The sequence below is a fragment of the Pongo abelii genome, chromosome 20 (genome assembly GCF_028885655.2).
Source record: "Pongo abelii isolate AG06213 chromosome 20, NHGRI_mPonAbe1-v2.0_pri, whole genome shotgun sequence".
NCBI classification, from domain to species: Eukaryota; Metazoa; Chordata; class Mammalia; order Primates; family Hominidae; genus Pongo; species Pongo abelii.
In genome coordinates this window covers 63,345,608-63,365,130 of record NC_072005.2, presented here as the reverse complement: position 1 = coordinate 63,365,130, position 19,523 = coordinate 63,345,608, and the positions used below count along the sequence as shown (strand labels likewise).

General features: G+C 47.0%; 2 protein-coding genes across 2 annotated transcripts in view; one reads left to right on the top strand and one right to left on the bottom strand.

The window, feature by feature from the left end:
* The first annotated feature begins 478 nt into the window (after positions 1–478).
* ZNF835 (zinc finger protein 835) lies at positions 479–2,516 on the top strand. Its single transcript, XM_002829840.6, has one exon. It carries the CDS (start codon positions 513–515, stop codon positions 2,124–2,126), a length of 1,614 nt encoding a protein of 537 aa, XP_002829886.1. The 5' UTR covers positions 479–512; the 3' UTR covers positions 2,127–2,516.
* Positions 2,517–9,820: 7,304 nt separating this feature from the next.
* The window catches only part of SMIM17 (small integral membrane protein 17), a 42,391-nt gene continuing 32,688 nt past the window's right edge, over positions 9,821–19,523 (bottom strand). Inside the window, exons 3-4 of the mRNA XM_054539171.2 lie at positions 18,210–18,286; positions 9,821–10,655 (exon numbers count right to left, since the gene is read on the bottom strand). Of these exons, the coding sequence (XP_054395146.1) occupies positions 10,545–10,655; positions 18,210–18,286 (188 nt within the window). The 3' untranslated portion in view covers positions 9,821–10,544. The remainder of the gene's footprint in view (positions 10,656–18,209; positions 18,287–19,523) is intronic.

The window sequence follows — 19,523 nt, the reverse complement described above, 5'->3', positions numbered from 1 at the left end:
CTTGCCTTAGCCTCCTGAGTAGCTGGGACCACAGGTGCACAACATCATGCCTGGCTAATTTTTTTTTTCATTTGTAGAGATGAAATCTTGCTGTGTTGCCCAGGCAGCAGACAGTTTGCTGGTCTCAAACTCCTGGGCTCAAGCAACCACCTGCCTTGGCCTCCCAAAGTGCTGGGATTACAGGCATGAGCCACCACGTCCAGCCTGGAGACATTTTTCATTGTTATAACTCAGGGGTTGGGGGGTAGTGTCCCTGGCATCCAGTGTGGAGAGACCAGGGACGCTGCTCAACATCTCACAACACACAGGATGGGTCCCACCACACCAAATTATTGGACCCAAAATGTCATTGGCACAGAGGTCCAGGGACCCCATGCTAAGTTCTTCCCAGTTCAGCTGTTAGCCATTTTTCCAGCTCAGGACAAGTGGCAATGTTTAATTTTTTTTCTATCTTTTTCTTTTCAGACCCAGAGAAAAGATGTGAGATCAAGACAGCAGCCCAGGGATCGAGGATGGAGGGACTCTTGAGCGTCGCCCTCCAAGGCGCAGAGTTGGAAGGAAACTGGAAACACGAGGGCCAGGTTGAGGACCTGCAGGAAAACCAGGAAAGCTGTCCAGAGCCAGAGGCTGTGGCCTGCAATGGAGACCCTGCCGCGGACGGCATCCAGGAACGCGATGAATTCAGCCGAATCCCAAGAACCATATCGAGCCCTGCTGCTACCCAAGCCAGTGTCCCTGACGACAGCAGGCCCTGGAGGTGCAGCGCGCCTGGGGAGAGCCCGAAGGAGAGGCATCCAGACAGCCGCCAGCGGGAGAGAGGTGGAGGCCCCAAGAAGCCGTGGAAATGCGGGGACTGCGGGAAGGCCTTCAGCTACTGTTCCGCGTTCATCTTGCACCAGAGAATCCACACCGGGGAGAAGCCATTTGCGTGCCCCGAGTGCGGCAAGGCCTTCAGCCAGAGCGTGCACCTGACCCTGCACCAGCGCACGCACACGGGCGAGAAGCCCTACGCCTGCCACGAGTGCGGCAAGGCCTTCAGCCAGGGCTCGTACCTGGCGTCCCACTGGCGCACGCACACGGGCGAGAAGCCGCACCGCTGCACCGACTGCGGCAAGGCCTTCACGCGCGTCACGCACCTGACCCAGCACCGGCGTGTGCACACGGGCGAGCGGCCCTACGCGTGCGCCCAGTGCGCCAAGGCGTTCCGCAACCGCTCGTCCCTGATAGAGCACCAGCGCATCCACACCGGCGAGAAGCCCTACGAGTGCTCCGCGTGCGCCAAGGCCTTCCGCTTCTCCTCGGCGCTCATCCGCCACCAGCGCATCCACACGGAGGAGAAGCCCTACCGCTGCGGCCAGTGCGCCAAGGCCTTCGCGCAGATCGCGCACCTGACCCAGCACCGGCGCGTGCACACGGGCGAGAAGCCCTACACTTGCCAGGACTGCGGCGCGCTCTTCAGCCAGAGCGCCTCTCTGGCCGAGCACCGGCGCATCCACACAGGCGAGAAGCCCTACGCGTGCGGCCAGTGCGCGAAGGCCTTCACCCAGGTGTCGCACCTGACGCAGCACCAGCGCACGCACACCGGAGAGCGGCCCTACCCCTGCCACGACTGCGGCAAGCGCTTCAGCAACCGCTCCCACCTCCTCCAGCACCACCTCGTGCACACCGGTGAGCGGCCCTACAGGTGCCTGCAATGCGGGGCCGCCTTCAGCCACGTGTCTTCGCTTATAGAGCACCAGAAGATCCACACCGGAGAGCGGCCCTACAAGTGCGGCGAGTGTGGCAAGGCTTTCAGCCAGGGCTCCTCGCTCACCCTGCACCAGCGCACGCACACGGGCGAGCGGCCCTACACCTGCCCCGAGTGCGGCAAGGCCTTCAGCAACCGCTCCTACCTGATCCAGCACCACACCGTGCACACCGGGGAGAAGCCCTATGAGTGCAGCGGCTGCGGGAAGGCCTTCAGCTTCTCCTCCGCGCTCATCCGACACCAGAGGACGCATGCAGACAGTTCGGGACGCCTTTGCCCAGCTCCCACGCCTGACTCAACACCTGGGCTCTCACAGGGAGGAGAAACCTGTCAACAGGGGTGCCCTGGCAGAAACCTGCGTGGACCAGCAGAAGATTAAGAGCTGAGGGCCTCCTTTCCAACCTCACAATGCTATGGGGGAGATACTGTGTTATCCCCTGCGCTTCCTGTGAGGAAACCGAGGCTCAGAGAAGCTTGTTAACTTGCCTGAGGGCACACAGTGGGGAAGACACAGGGCTAGGACTGTACCTCACATCTGCCAGACTCCCCTGCAGTCTTCCTGGTGCAAAATTATAAATGGGGCACAGGCAAGTAGACCTGCAGAAACACCTATGGCTTGCCTTTAATTTCTTTCTTTTTTTTTTTTCTTTGAGACAGAGTCTCTCTCTGTCACCCAGGCTAGAGTGCAGTGGAGCGATCTCGGCTCACTGAAACCTCCGCCTCCCGGGTTCAAGTGATTCTCCTGCCTCAACCTCCTGAGTAGCTGAAATTACAGGAGCCTGGCTAATTTTTTTTTTTTTTTTTTTTTTTTTTTTTTTTTTTTCCTGAGGTAGAGTCTCGCTCTGTTGCCCAGGCTGGAGTGCAGTGATGCAATCTCGGCTCACTGCAACCTCCACCTCCCGGGTTCAAGCAATTCCCCTACCTCAGCCTCCCGAGTAGCTGGGACTACAGGCGCCCGCCACCACGCCCGGACTAGTTTTTTTGTATTTTAGTAGAGGCGGGGTTTCACCATGTTGGCTAGGATGGTCTCGATCTCCTGACTGCGTTATCCACCCGCCTCGGCCTCCCAAAGTGCTGGGATTACAGGCATGAGCCACCGTGCCTGGCCTAATTTTTGTATTTTTAGTAGAGGCAGGGTTTCACCATGTTGGCCAGGCTGTCTCGAACTCCTAACCTCGGGCGATCCGCCTGCCTTGGCCTCCCAAAGTGCTGGGACTACAGGCCTGAGCTACCGTGTCTGGCCAGCTGAACTTTTCATTGTTGATTTTATTGAGTAAGCCCTTGCTCAGTAAATTTAATTGAATTAAAGTGAATAAAAGGTTTGGTTCCTTTGGCCAAGTTGGCATATTTACTAAAGGAGCAGAGTCTGAAGAAGAAATCTGGATTCACTAAGATAGAAATAGTGCTTAGAGAAAATGATCAGGAGAAATCTAGAGCTGGAAGTTATCTAGAAGAAGGGAGTGCTTCTCCTCTACAAAAGATTTTTAGAGTGGGCCTGGTCTTTTTTTCAGTATGAGGAAACAACTACCCATCTCCAGCATTTTTTCCCCTAACTCAAAGACCTGACTTTAATGCTTGTATCAGTCAGCTCTTGCTGTGTAACAAACCATCCAGCCCTCATTTATCCATTTACTATTTCTCATGCATCTAGAGGTCAGCTGCTGGTTCTGTTGGTCTGGACCAGGCTTGGTCTGGACCTGGACCAGGAGGGCTCAGCTGGGCCAATTTGATCTTCTTCTCCTGACTCACATCTCACCTGGGTGTGTTCTCAGGGAGGTGGCAGGAGTCTGAGAGGAAGTGGACACACAGGCATGCTTTCAAGCCTCTGATATTGTCACGTTTGCATCTAGTCCCACAGGCCAAAGCAAGCTGCCTAGCCAAGCCTAGGATCAGCACAGGAAGAGCCTTCCTAAGAGTGTGGTCCCAGGGAAGGGTGAAAAGTAGGAGTTATGAATGTAATCCACCTACTACAATGTTGAATTAAAGTTATAATCTCATAACTTCACATGACTATAATCATTGGAAAATAATTTTATGGGGGAATACACTCATGTAGTCCACAATTTATAAAGATAAAAAAAAAAAACTGTTCTTACTCCTGTGTCTCCCAGCTACCAAGTCCCCCTCACTAGAAGCCACTGCTTACTATATGTAAGCATATATATGAATATTTATATGCATAGAATATTCTGGAAAGATATATAGTACACCTTTCTTCACAAATGGTAGCATATGATATGCAGAAGTTTCTTCTTCTTTTTTTTTTTTTTTTTTTTGAGACGGAGTCTCGCTCTGTCGCCCAGGCTTTTTAGGGCCATGGACCAAGCAGTTGGTTCTTCCCTTGGCTCCTGACTGACCACCCAGGCCTCAGCACACAGTAGGTCCTCAATAATTGTCAGTGACAGTATGAATAGTTATACATCCTCAGCACCAGCCCCGGAGTCATTCAGGGACAAGGACCACACATTTAGTTTCTCCTTATCTCCCTCACCCCCAACATCCCCCAGCCCAGGCCAAGCACACAGTAGGTCCTCAGGAGAGGCCAAATAAATGGATGAACAGGTGAACATCCTCAGCACCAGCCCTGGAGCCCACAGGTGCAGGGACCATGCATTCTGGTTTCTTCCTGTGACCCAAAGTTTGCTCAGCCCTGGTCTCAGCACACAGTAGGTCCTCAAGAAAAGCTGAGTGACCGAATGAGTAAGTTGAACATCCCAGCACCAGCCCTAGAGCCATTCAGAATCAGGGACCACAGAGACCCGAACTTCGCCCAGTCCAGGCCTCGACACACAGTAGGTGCTCAGGTGGTGCCGGGTGAAAGGATGAATGCGTGAAATGCTACCCTAGTTTACAGACATGGGGCACAGTTTATCACCCAAGAGAGCAGCAGAAAGAGCTGGGTCAAACCCGCTCTGTGGGGAACTGGCAGGGCTGGGGGCGTGGTAGTGGGCGTGGTCGGCGTCGGTCCTCCGAACCCTTCCGCCAGGACTTCGAGGAGACCCCGCCTAGACGGAGTGCGCAGGTTCAGGGGGCTTGGCGCCTCTCCAGTGCGCAGGCGTCGGGCTGCATCCGCTGGTGAGAGAGTTTCCCGCGGAGCTGGGACGCCCATGGGCGGCGACGCTGGAAAGTGTCTTTGGTGTGGGCAGATTGGTCAGCTGTGAACTCCTGTTGAGTGGCGGAGCAGCAATAGGGAGGGGTGATGAGAATTTGCCATGAACCCCTCCAGCTGTAGAAAGAGAAAAGCACCCGGGAGGTTAGAGTCCTCTGAGTCCGTGGAGGAAAAATTATCCAAAATATTTCTGAGCTTCTGAAATGTAAGGATTGACAGATAAGGTAAAGAGGACCTAGGATTCTGTGAACCCTCACAGCACTGGATGCCGAAGCCGCCCTCTGGTGGCAGCATGCAGCCTTCTCATTAATCCCTCCCAAACCATCTCGCCGGTAATCGGGCTATTTCACTATGAGAATTATTAACCACAGGCCACATGACTGGCCCAAGGGGTGGTCCACTTAATCCCTGTGATTTTACTTTATTTTATTTATTTATTTGAGATGAAGTTTCACTCTTTTTGCCCAGGCTGGAGTGCACTGGCTCGATCTCAGCTCACTGCAACCCCTGCCTCCCGGGTTCAAGTGATTCTCCTGCCTCAGCCTCCCGAGTGGCTGGCATTACAGGCACACGCCACCACGCCTGGCTAATTTTGTATTTTTAGTAGAGATGGGGTTTCCCCATGTTGGCCAGGCTGGTCTCGAACACCTGACCTCAGGTGATCCACCTGCCTCGGCCTCCCAAAGTGCTGGGATTACAGACGTGAGCCACTGCGCCTGGCCTAATCCCTGTGATTTTAGATTTGCCGTATTTACCAACTTCTAGTACTTATTTCCCCCTACACAGTGTTCCCTAGATACTATATTCAAATACCACCCTGGTCCAACGTGCCCTGTTAAAGGAAGAGACAGAGCGGCCGGGCGCCGTGGCTCACGCCTGTAATCCCAGCACTTTGGGAGGCCGAGGTGGGCAGATCACAAGGTCAGGAGATCGAGACCATCCTGGCTAACATGGTGAAACCCCGTCTCTACTAAAAATACAAAAAATTAGCCGGGCGTGGTAGCCGGGCGTGAAGTCCCATCTACTTGGGAGGCTGGGGCAGAAGATTGGCGAGAACCCGGGAGGCGGAGCTTGCAGTGAGCCGAGATCGTGCCACTGCACTCCAGTCTGGGCGACAGAGCGAGACTCCGTCTCAAAAAAAAAAAAAAAGGAAGAGACAGCAGCTTCAAGAGCATGGGGGTAGGGTCGTGCGGAGGTGCCACAAGCTGACATGGATGTGTGAGGAGTTCCTGGGAGGCACAACTTGAACTCCACAGCCCTCTCCTCCCCCAATTCCATCTTCACAGTTCCTCCACAGAGAACCACCCAAAGAGCAGGAATGGCCATTGAGGACGCTAGACTGGAACTGCATTGACCCATTACTCGTCAGGTCATGATACAATCTGTGAAGACGAGTAGAGCGGGACCTGCGGAGAGAGATGCTACTTGAGGGTGGTCGGGGAAGGCTTCTCTAAGGAGGTGACATTTGAGACCTGAAGGAGATGAGGGAGCCATGTGAGCTTCCGGGGGAGGAGCATTCCGGGGAGCAGGAACAGTGCAAAAGTCCTGAAGTAAGCATGATGGGCGAGTTTGAGAAACAGCAAGGAGGCCAGTGTGGCTGTGTGGGAGGGAGCAAGATAAGGAGGATGGAACAGAAGCCACCTGGAATAGGGCTGAATGGCATTGTGAAGACTGGCTTTACCTGAAATGGGAGGATTATGAATGGTCCTAATTGTGTTATTGTTATTATTATTATTGTTGTTTTGGAAACAAGGTATCTCTCTGTTGTGCAGACTGGAGTGCAGTGACACAGTTGTAGCTCACTGTAACCTCGAACTTCTGGGCCCAAGTGACCCTTTTGCCTCAGCCTCCATAGTAGCTGGGACTACAGGTGCACACCACCATGCCTGGCTAATATTTTTATTTTATTTTTGTAGAGACAAGGTCTCACTATGTTGCCCAATCTGGTTGATTATGTTTTAATGGGATCTATCCAGCTGTTGGGTAGAGAATGGAACGTCAGTGGCTTGAGTGGATACTTCTGTCATCAATGAAATTAGGTCCCTGGCATACTGTAGAACTAATTAGCAGACCATTGCTAATATGATTTATATTACTGATAGTATCATGATTCTTTTCTTTCTTTTCTTTCTCTCTCTCTCTCTCTCTTTCTTTCTTTTTCTTTCTTTCTTTCTTTCCTTCCTTCCTTCCTTCCTTCTTTCTTTCTTTATTCTTTTTTTTTTTTTTTGAGACAGTCTTGCTCTGTTGTCCAGGCTGGAGTGCAGTGGTATGGCGCAATCTCTGCTGCTCACTGCAACCTCCACCTCTCGACCTCCCGGGTTCAGGTGATTCTTCTGCATCAGCCTCCTGAGTAGCTGGGATTACAGGTGCCCACCACACCTGGCTAATTTCTTTGTATTTTAGTAAAGACAGGGTTTCACTATGTTGGCCAGGCTGGTCTTGCACTCCTGACCTCAAGTGAGCTGCCCACCTTGGCTTCCCAAAGTGTTGGGATTATAGGTGTGAGCCACCGTGCCCGGCCATGATTATTTTCAATATTCCACAAAATCAATCAAGACCTGTGGCACTGTCTGAGCTAATCAGAGCCCAGTTAGCCCCCCAACATCATCCCCTACTTTTCGTTTTTGGGTGTTTTTTTTTTTTTTTTTTTTTTTTTTTGAGACAAGGTCTCACTCTTTCACCCAGGCTGGAGTTCAGTGGCCTGATCATGGCTCTCTGCAGTCTCAGCCTCCTGGGGTCAAGCAGTCCTCTTGCCTCAGTTTCCCTGAGTAGCTGGGACTACAGGTGCATGCCACCATGCCTGACAATTTTTATTTTTATTATTTTTTGTAGAGACAGGGTCTGACTGTGTTGCCCAGGCTGGTCTCAAACTCCTAACCTCAAGCGATCTTCCTGCCTTGGCCTCCCAAATTGCTGGGATTACAGGCGTGAGCTACCATGCCCGGCCCATCCCCTGTTGACTGGACACCTAAGACAGTCTCCATACTCATCTCCCTGCTTCCGCCTTTGCCCTGCTACAGTCCATTCTCCATCCTTTACTTGAGCAGTTGGTTTATGTCTCAGGGCCTTTGCAGTTGCTGCTCTCTTTCCCCTAATTTCAGGACTCTTGTCCCCAAGGCAGAACAAGGATGCGAGTTGCGGGTGTGCATGATGAGAATCTGCCAGGTCTCCGATGATCACAGGGTCCCTGATAGCTGTCCCCAGCCATGTAGAAGAAAGAGAGGGAGGTGAGGAGAGGAAAAGCCCCAGTGATATTTTTAGGTCCCCCAGAACCAGCTGTAAATAAAGCCAATTTTATCCCAAACTTTGGTGTAACATGAACAAATAATAATAATAATTATTATTATTATTCTTATTTTGCTTAAGCTCATTTGAATTGAGCTTCTCTTATTTCCAGTAGAGTCTCAAAAAATGTAATAGTTAAGGCCTGTTTTCCTTTCTTTTAAGGGCTGGTTGCTTGTTGCAGGCAATCAGCCTGAGAGAGGAATGGAGAGAGAATCCATACTTTTCCATGTTAATTTCTCTAGAGAACCTCATATACATAGACAGAAGAGCACAGGATGGTAATGTGAACCAGTATTAGACAAGGTAAAATTTAAGGCAAAGGATTAAATTGACTGAAAACAATCATTTTATATTTAACAAAGGATTCAGAATCAGGTTTTAATTAACATTTATTGAGTGCCTACTATCTGCCAGCCACTGTCCTATGGTGCTTTACATATATTACTTAATTAACAAGGACATAACAATGCTGCACTTATATGCATCGAATTACACAGCTGTTGAGTACGTAAAGCAAAGATTATAAAAATTTATTAGCAAAAACAATTGTACTAACAAAGTTTCACATAACCTTATTGGTTTTTAATGAATGCAATAGGTCAAAATTAGATAACACATGAATCTGAACAATATAATTGATGATACTGAGTTAACCAACAGGCATGTAAAGTTTTCAGTTCTACAGACAGAGAAGAAATCTTCATCTTAAATGTTCGTGAAACAATTACAAAAAATGGACATGTTCTAGGCCACACTAAAAGCTTTTTAAAAAGTTTTGGAAGCAGATGTGTTATAGGCCACATTCTGTGTTCACAGTGCAGTAAAACAAGAAAACAAAACTATTTTTAAACAAAAAATAAACCAAATCACTGAGTTTCAAAGCACTCTTTAGACACACTACAATGTAATATTTAGACAACATAAACAAAAATGAATAATCAAATGTTAAGATGTGGCCAACGCCATATCCAGAAGTACATTTGTATTAATAAGTATGCTATTATAGAAAATATAAAGAGAATATAAATCAAGTATTCGGTATAAAAACTGAGACAAAGAAGAAAAACAATAAAAAATAAATGCAATATGTATCAAAGAAAAACAAATTACAAATAAAAGAAATAACGGATATAAGTGAATCCTAATGCTGGTTCTTTGGAAAAACAATAGTAAGCTAGATAAAACTTTGACAAATCTAATAATGAGTAAGCCACAAACAGCAGTTGACAGGACACAGGGGATAGAACAAAATAAAGAGAAATTTTTAATTATAAAACAGTATGCATAATTAAGCTAATAATATGAAAAAGCTCTATGGAATGAAGAATTTTCTAGAGGATAAAAGAACTCTGGGCTGGGCGCGGTGGCTCACACCTGTAATCCCAGCACTTTGGGAGGCCAAGGCGGGCAGATCACAAGGTCAGGAGATCGAGACCATCCTGGCTAACACGGTGAAACCCCGTCTCTACTAAAAATACAAAAAATTAGCTGGGCATGGTGGCGGGTGCCTGTAGTCCCAGCTACTCTGGCGGGCGCCTGTAGTCCCAGCTACTCGGGAGGCTGAGGCAGGAGAATGGCATGAACCCTCTGCTTGCAGTGAGCTGAGATCGCGCCACTGCACTCCAGACTGGGTGACAGAGTGAGACTCGGTCTCAAAAAAAAAACAAAAACCTCTGTAATTCGCCAAAATAAATGCAAGAGGTAAAAAGTATTAATAAACTGATAACATTGTAAAGAACTAAGAAAGCTCCCCAAGAATTAGCTGAAACGTTCTCTCCATGACTCTATGACCTGGTTATAACAATGAATTCATTTAAAATGTCAAGGGACTGATACTTCTTAAGCTACAGAAACTATTTAAAAGCATAGAAAAGGTAAAAGTTACCCAAGTCTTTCTATGATGCAAGCTTAACCATGATACCAAAACTTCACAAAATAGCACCAATCTCACATGTGAAGATAGAGGCAAGAATCCTACATAAAATATCAATAAATATAATTTAGTGCATGAAAAGACTGGTGCACCAAAACCTTAAGAATGCAAAGTTGGTTTGATGTTAGGAAATGTACCAGATTTCATCAATCCTCAGTTGCACATTTTTTCATCTTCTCAAAGTCAGGAGATATCTTCCAGTTGGTGGCATCTTACGATTAATTAGCACTTTTCTTTCTCCGTGGTATACAAAATAATGTTTTACAATCAATGATGTCTTCATTTCATGGAAATAAATTATGTGAAAACTCACACCAAAAATTTTTTAAAAATCATCTCAAAGGATGTTTGAAAGGCATTTGAAACTATTCAACACCTATTCCTGATTTTTAACTAGCACAATTCCTTAACATGACATAGGGCATCTATTTCATTAAATTAAACTTTTAAAACAACAGCCACCATTATAGTTAAATGTGAAACATCATAGGCATCCCTGTTAAAACCAGGAACAAAAAAAGCACGCACACTACCAAGACTATGGTTGTTTGTTGTGGAGCTTTTGACCACTCCACAAAGCCCTGAAACAGAAAAAAGGAAAAGGATAAATATTGGAAAGGAAGGGGCCATCATTGTTACTTGCAGGAAAATAGACTTATATGTTCGGAAATGAAATGTCATATCAAGAGAAAAGCTGTTTGAATTTAAAATGGTACAACTGAGTAACTAGATATAAGATAAACAAAAGAATGTAAAATAACTATGCTCTCTTAGAGGAAATGTTCGAATAATGGGATGACAATTTCAAAATCTCACTGGTATATTAAATCTCAGTTTTAACATACCATCTATGCTCTAATGACCCCACCCCCTCAAGAGATATGTGTGTGCATGCATATGTATGTGTATTCGTTGACCCAACTATATATCTCATTGCCTATTTGCCATCTCCCGTTGGATATCTGATGGACATCTTAAACTTCACATGTCCCCAAACAAATATTCTAATGTCCCCCACAAAAAAAAAAAAAAAAAGAAAGAAAGCTCCTCATGCAGTTTTCCTCCCATTACCCCTTCAGGCCCCTCCAGACCTCCAACTGTTGTATCCTTGACTCTCTTTCTGTCACCACCCACATTCAAGACATCAGCAAATACTGTTGGCTTTATCTTCAAAACATTCAGAATCTGACCATTTCCCTCCCCTTCACTTCCACCACGCTGGCCAAAGCCACTGTCATCTATCTTGTACTCTTGAGACAGAATTTCGTTTCTTATCTTGATAATCCCACCCAATTTCTTGTCCATGGGCCAGTCAGAGTGCTCCTTCTAACATTGATGTCATTCCTTGCCTTTCTCACCCTGTTCCAGCTACAGTCACTTCCAAGCCTTTGTAGTTACGAGTTCTTCTTCCTGGAATGCCCTTCCTCCAGATACCCTTAACCCTGCACTATGCATGCCCCTTGTCTTTTTCTCCATGCTCTTATCACCACCTGACATGCTATGTATGTTTATTGTCTCTTCCTCCAGTGACATTGTAAGCACCAAGAGGGCAAACCTTTGCTTTGTTTGCTACTGTATTCCCAGTGCCTGGAACAGGGTATGAACTCTGTAAATATTTGTTGAATGAGTTAATAAATGAAAAAATATACCATGATAAGAGATGAGAAGACAAAATGTTTAACGATGATAATTTTCCAAATTAATGATGAAGTTAGTGTAATTGCTATTAAAATATCAAGGAAATTTGGTGAATGTACAAGACATAATGGATTATCTGGAAAGTTAGGCAATGGTGAACACTGAAAAAAATCCTGTGAGAGAAGAAAAATGGAAGGAAACAGACTATGAATTATTAAAGTATATTATAAATCATTGATGGAATTCACATTTCTAATCTTTGAAAACAAATTCCTCCCTCTAGCCTGCTGATTCCCTCTGGATGACACCTCATTTCAAATCTTCCTTTACAACCAGATACCTAGGGACAATGACCCACTTAAGCAGTTCCCAAACCTGGTAGAGCACCAAAAGTTGTTGGGAGAGTTTTTCAAATATCTTGGGATCCCCTTTGGATTGTCTGGTTCAGTGTATCTGAGGAGAACCAGATAATATGAATTTTTATAAAGTTCCTCATAATCCATGCATAAAATTGGGCCAACTGAACAAACGCTCATTGTAGCATTGCCTTCTGTAACAGTGACAACAATGGGAGCCTAACAATTCATCAGCCAAGGAAATGGGTCTGACACAACCAAGCTAGAGAATATTTAGCAGCAGGAAAAAGTAACTTTGAAATACAATGAAGATAATCAATATGTATTAAATGGAAAACTGCCCAGCATGTATTAAGTGAAAACGCCAACTGGAGGAATAACAATTTTGCCATAATTTCCTTTTTTGGAATTAAAAAATATATATGTAGTTTACTACATGACAGTGTTTATATAAAATTCAACAACAAGCAAAACTAATCCATGCAAGTGGAAATCAAGAACTGTAGTTGCTTCCAGGGCTGGGGAGTGAGATGGACCAGAAGGGAAAATAAGAGAATGTTCTAGAATTATGACAGCACTCAATATCTTTATTGGGGTGTTGGTTACATGGATGTACATGTGTAAACACTCTCTGGTTAGTGCATTTTATTGGAAATAATTATACTTCAATTTTGAAAAGCAGAATATAGAGTTAAGAAAATGTAATAAATACAGGTAATCTGAAATCCAATAATTTTATACACATCACACATAATAAACCCATAGATGCCTCACCTAATTCCTCTCTATTTCTGTTTTTCAGGCTGGTGCAGCTCTCCCCTGGATGCTAGGGGTATTGGCTGCTACTTATATGGTTTACAGTTTGTAGTTGCTCCTTCTCTTCTGACAAATGCCCTTTGCTAATGAGATCCTCCTTCTTAGAAGATTACCCAGGAGGTTAATTCGCCCTCCAGGGCAGTCCACAGCCAACAATAACTCATATGGGATACAAAAGGCCACTCCATTGACCTAGAGGAGGATAACTCTCTCTCTATCTTTTTTTCTTTCTTTTTTTAAGAAGGAGAGTCTCCCTGTGTCGCCCAGGCTGGAGTGCAGTGGTACAATCTCAGTTCACTGCAACCTCTGCCTCCTGGGTTCAAGCAATTCTCTGCCTCAGCCTCCCGAGTAGCTGAGATTACAGGCATCCGCCACCATGCCCAGCTAATTTTCGTATTTTTAGTACAGACGGGGTTTCACCATCTTGGCCAGGCTGGTCTTGAACTCTTGACCCCGTGATCCACCCACCTCAGCCTCCCAAAGTGCTAGGATTATAGGCGTGAGCCACTGCACCTGGCCCAGAGGAGAACAACTCTCTATTCACATTCCAGGGTTCCCTTGGGATAAGACGGAGGCTGGACTTCAGTTCTACCAGTATATTTGCCTGGCTCCTCTCCTCTCCTCTACAGCTTCCCTCACTCCCCGCTGGGCTTCACCTGAGAGCACAACCCTCGATCAAGCACTGGCACACAAATCTCAATTCAGTCTCAGTATATAGGGAAACATATTTGGCAAGATATACACAAGGATATATACAGAAACTTTTTTTTTTTTTTTTTTTTGGCAGAGTCTCACTCTGTCGCCCAGGCTGGAGTGCAGTGGCACAATCTCAGCTCATTGCAACCTCTGCCTCCCAGGTTCAAGCGATTCTCCTGCCTCAGCCTCCTGAGTAGCTTGGATTACAGGCATGCGCCACCATGCCCAGCTAATTTTCGTATTTTTAGTAGAAACGGGGTTTTGCCATGTTATGCAGGCTGGTCTCGAACTCATGACCTTAAGTGATCTGCCTGCCTCTGCCTCCCAAAGTGCTGGGATTACAGATGTGAGCCACTGCACCCAGCCAGCGTAAAACATTCTGTTGAAGTGGAATGTAGAAAGGGGAGGTCGCACACATCCTAGGTGTACAGCCTGAGGGAACTTCAGAAGGTGAACACACCATGTAACTAGCACCCCAAACAGGAAGCAGATCATTATCAACCCCGCAAATCCCCCAACCTCAAAGGTAACCACTACCCCAACTTCTCACACTATGGATGAATTTGGCCTGTCACAGCAACTTTTACCAGGGGTTATTTCTGGGCATTGATCTTTTTGAAATCTCATGCACTTAGATAAGATTTGCAGGTGTTACATATGCTTGCATTTTAGGGAACGGTAATGATGGGACCGTTTTCCCCTGCTTGCTTTCTTCTGGGCCCACAGACTGGGAACTTCTGCCCTCCCGGAAAGTAACTGTTTTTCTTTCTTCCACTTCTTCACTCGCTCCTCTCCACAGGAGGTATAGTGACTAGGAGAACAGGGAGAGGCCTTCATCTCTGTCCCCAGTCCTCTCTCGGGGCAGGATCAAGCCCCAAACAGGCAGGACACCTGGTGGTTAAGAGACATGCTGGGTACAAATCCTAGCTCTGCCATTTACACGTTGCATGACAAGGGAAAGTCACATGACCTCTCTGAGCCTTAGTTTTCCCATCTGTAAAATGGGATAACAGGTCCTACATCAAGGACTGATAAGAGGACCAAGTAAATTAAGGTAAGTGGAGCACAAAGTCCAGCTCCCGGCCCATGATGAGGCTGTTAACTGTCATCAAAGGCCTCTGGTTCCAGACAGCCTGCTCCTCTTCCTTTTTTGAAAGAGGGTGGTTGTCTGCAGGAAGGAGGGTCTGTCCATGCAGAAAACTGACCTAGGGCCTGCCAATGAGAGGCCCTCCCCTATCAGCCCCCTGGTGTGTGCTCCATCAATGCTGGCTCAATGAATTACAACTGGGCGAATGAGTGAGTGAATGAATGATGTCACAGAGGCCTCTCCCAAGCAGCATGTCTAAAATCGACCTTGTCATTTCTTCCAAACTGCCTCCTTGATCCCTATGCTGAAGGCTAGAACCTCCCTCTGCCCTGTCCCCACATCAGAATTCACGTGTTGCCCCTGGGCTTGCCCCTGTTCCTTCACCTTTTACGTCCCACAGGTCTGGAAATGTCATCAGGTCCCCGACTCAACACGTCCTGGGTCCCATTGGCTCCTGTTCTCCCCTCCAAGCCCAAACTCTATGCTACCTCTGCTACCCACTCATTGTGGGACCTGAAGCAAGACATCTGGTTTCTCTCTGCCTCAGTTTCCTCATCTGCAGAGGAGGATACCATGCTAACGATCTCACAAGGCTCATGAGTTAATCATGAGAGTTAATGAGTGTTAAGTTACTAGATGAGTTATAATAAGATGCGCTTAGAATAGCGTCAAGCTGGCCGGGCATCATGGCTCATGCCTGTAATCCCAGCACTTTTGGAGGCCGAGGCAGGCGGATCACGAGGTCAAGAGATCAAGACCATCTTGGCCAACATGGTGAAACCCCGTTTCTACTAAAAATACAAGAATTAGCTGGGCGTGGTGGTGTGTGCCTGTAGTCCCAGCTACTCAGGAGGCTGAGGCAGGAGAATCGCTTGAACAGAGGAGGCGGAGGTTGCAGTGAGCAGTGAGCCAAGATCATGCCACTGCACTCCAGCCTGGCGACAGAGCAAGATTCCGTCTCAAAAAAAAAAAAAAAAAAAAGAATAGCATGAAGCTTGTAACATGCACAAGGAAAGTGGCAACTCTTCTGTTTCGTTTCTACCTTTTTTTCCCTAACTACACATTTCTGACTTGCTCCTTTGCCCCTCTAAACTCTAACCCCAGCCACATCCAACCCACCTTCCTTCTACATGGGCTCCCAGAGTGATTCTGTAAGTCCCCGGACCCCTTCTATGGCTCCCACTGCCTGCAAAACACATCCAGCCTCCTCGGTGTGTGACTTAGCAGTGAGAGGAGTCCTGCTAAAGGCCAAATCAGAACGTGTCCCTTCTCTGTCCAGAACTCGCCTATGGCTCCCAACCCACTCAGAGTAAAACTCACATTTCACCATGGCCCATGAGACGCTACATCGTCCACCCCATCGCCTCCATGACCTCACCTGCTAGTCCTCCCTCCCACCCTCCAGCCACACTGACCACCACCCCTCTTGTTGTTCCTCAAATGTACCAGGCACGTCTGTACCTCAGGGCCTTTGCACTTGCTGTGTCCTCTGCGCAGAGCCCCCTCCCCCTAGACACCTGCCAGTCTCACTCCCCACCTCCTTCAGGTCCTCACTCAATAGCTCCCTCTCAGTGGGGACTTTCCTAGACACCCTTCTTAAAATAGCAACCCCCAGCCCCAGCTCCTACTCCCAAACCCCCTTCCTGCTTCATTTTTCTCCACAGCAGTTATCACCACTCAGCGCAATTCATATTTTAGCTGCTTATTTCAATTGTCATTTGTCTACCTCGGTGACTGTGAGCTCCATGAAGGCAGGGACCATTTCTGTCTCACTATTGTATGCTCTGTGCATTGAACACTGCTTGGCACTGAGTAGGTGCTCAAGAAATAGACGTGCAATGAATGAATGATGTCATCCCAGCCATATTTTCACCCAAACCTCCCACTACTCTGCCCTTAACTTCAGTGTCCCCCAAACGTACCTTGCTATACCACCTTGCCTGTGCACATGTTCCTCCCTTCCCTGCTATGCCTGTGGAATTCTTACTATCCTGAAAACCCCAGGCCTGGTGTGTCCTCCTCTCTAGGATATCCAAGAATAAACCTCCTGGCATGCAGTTAACTTCTTCCTTTGGGCCACCCCACTGTGCCCAGCACTTATTTCTGCACTATCATGGTTTGTTGGCCAGTTTGTTTCCCTCGCCCTCACCCCTGCACCACAAGTCAGTAAATCCATTTTCTGGCTTGAGGCAGCCAGAGTTACATTCCTGACATGATTGGGAGATGGATGGGACTCTCATGTGCTCACTGAGAGTGATTATGTGATTTTTCTCATGTATGAGATGAATGTATAAATGAAAGAACCACTGGTTTTCTTATATTGACGTCTTATTCCTCAAAAAAGAAAATATTAGGTTTTTGAGTGAAAGAAATGTGTTTGATAATTAGAAATTTGTTTTCCTTGTAGTATGTGGATTAAAACTCAGTAGATGGTTAGTGGATGGATAAATGGAATAGTGGGTGGATGGGTGAATGGATTGGTAGGTGGTCTTATGACTGGATGTGTGAATAGATACAGATGGATGAATGAATGAGTGGGCATATGGTGGATGCATACTAGCCATATCCTCACCACAGCCAACAGGTAGTAGAGGGATCAATAGGTGGTTGGACAGATGAGTGGATAGGGGATGGGTATGTAGGTGGTTGGATTGAATAGATGGATTGATGGCATCTGATTAAAAGGGTGAATGAGTATGTATATGGATAACTGGATATATTGATGGATGAATGGGTGGATGGATGGATGGATGGAATGGGTATATGGATGCATAAGGGATGAAAGGTTGGGTAAATGAATGAGTGGACAGATGAATGGTTGGTGGATGTTCAATGGGTAGATGAATGAATGGATAGGTGAATGAAAAGGTGAGAGGGTGGGTGGAAGGGAGGGTTTATGGGTGGATGGACAAGTGGACAGACAGCTGAGATTTAGGGATGGGTTGATGCATGCTGGATGGATGGATGGATAAGTGGATAAACAGATGAAGTATAGGGATGGATGGATGGATGGATGGATGGATAGATGGATGGATGATGGATGGATGATGGATGGATGGATGGATGGATGATGGATGGATGGATGGATGATGGATGGATGATGGATGGATGGATGGATGGATGGAATGGGTATACAAGGGAGTAGGCGAATAAAAGTTTAGGTGGATGAATGAGTGGACAGATGAGTGAATGGCTAGTAGATGTTTGAGAGGTAGATGAATGAATGGATGAGTGATTGGAAAGGTAAGAGGGTGGGTGGAAGGGAGGGTTGATGAATAAGTGGATAGAAGATGAAGTACAGAGGTGGATGCATGGGTAGATGGATTTATGAAGGAAGTGTTGGAGGGTACATGTGAACTGAGTTACACACACCACATGGAGACCCTCCAGTCTGTGTCTGATCACCACAGAGATCAGACACAAGAGATCGCTTGAGATTTTTATGGGGCAGGTAAATTCCAAGCTGAGAATGCAAATGTGACAAACTGCTGAGATCTACAGAGTGGGACATTTGTGGAAAAAGAACAAACCCCCCAGTGTACCTGGGAGCCCTCTGATTCGTCATCTTCCTCCACCGAGCTCCACTCCTGGGAAAGCCCAGTCTCTTGAGAAGACAGGTCTGGGTGAGGGTGGGAGTGGAGGAAAAAGGAGCCATGAGTGAGTGGCCAGATGGTGGGAGTGGGCTCTTCCCACTGGCATCTTGTCCCTTTTCTAGTAATAGCCTCCTCTCTCTCTCTTTCTCTCTCCCTCACCCTCCTTCTCTCTCTCTCTCTCACACACACACACACAAACACACAACCCCCCACACACAAACACACATGCCTACATGATGGTTCAGATGGGGCTGAGAGAATGAGAGACCTGAATTCTGTTCTATAACTACCTAGAAAACTTCAACTGGGTCACCTGATGTGCCCTGCCACTTGAGTCTTCAGTCCCTTACCTGTCCAGTAGATAAAAGAGTTCCTTCTCTACAGGCCCCCAGCAGAAACTGAGTGAAGGAGCAGAAGAAAAAGCCGCAGAAGTAAACCAGGATGATGAAGGCTTCCCCAGCTTCCAAAGAACAGACACTAGTTGGGACATGTCCCCATAGTCAGAACCTTAGCGTCCTTCTCATCCCTAAGCTGAATAGACTGGGCAAATCCTGGCATTTTCCACTCTTCCTGCACCTTAGCCCCAGCCAGGAGTGCCAAGCCTCACTAGCAGAGCTGGCCTCTGTTATCCACGCCTTCTGTCCCAGGCCTGCTCATCCCCTGAGGAAAAAGACAGTGCCTAGTCGTTGGTATAAGGTTCAGCCCCTTTCTGCTATGGGGTGCCATTGAGATGTCGGCAAATGGCACCACCCTTTATCCATCTGTTTGGGCCAAAACCCTAAAAGTCATCATGATACCTCTCTTTTCCTCCCCTTCTCCACATCCATCAGCAAGAACTCATTCCTCCTCCCAAAGATGTCCCAAATCTCTCCACTTACCTCACCTCTGTCTTGGACAGTTGCAGGAGTCTCCTAACTGGCCTCCCACCTTCTATTCTTGACTTCCTAGCCCTACAATGCATTCTCACATGTAGTGAGACTCAGGGTTTCTCAAACTTGGCACTAACAGCATTTGGAGCTGCACCATTCTTTCTGTGAGGGGAGGGTCCGTCCTGTGCATGGTAGGACGTTTATCAGCATAACTACTGGCTTCTCCCCACCAGACAACAGCAGCATCTCCACAGTTAGGATAATCCTAAATGTTTCCAGATACTGCCAAAAATCGCCTGGGGAGGAGAAGTGGGGTATAAGACCATGCCCAGTTGAAATCCACTGAGTTAGAGGAATATTTTTGAAATGCAAATGAGATCATGTGTTTTTCCTC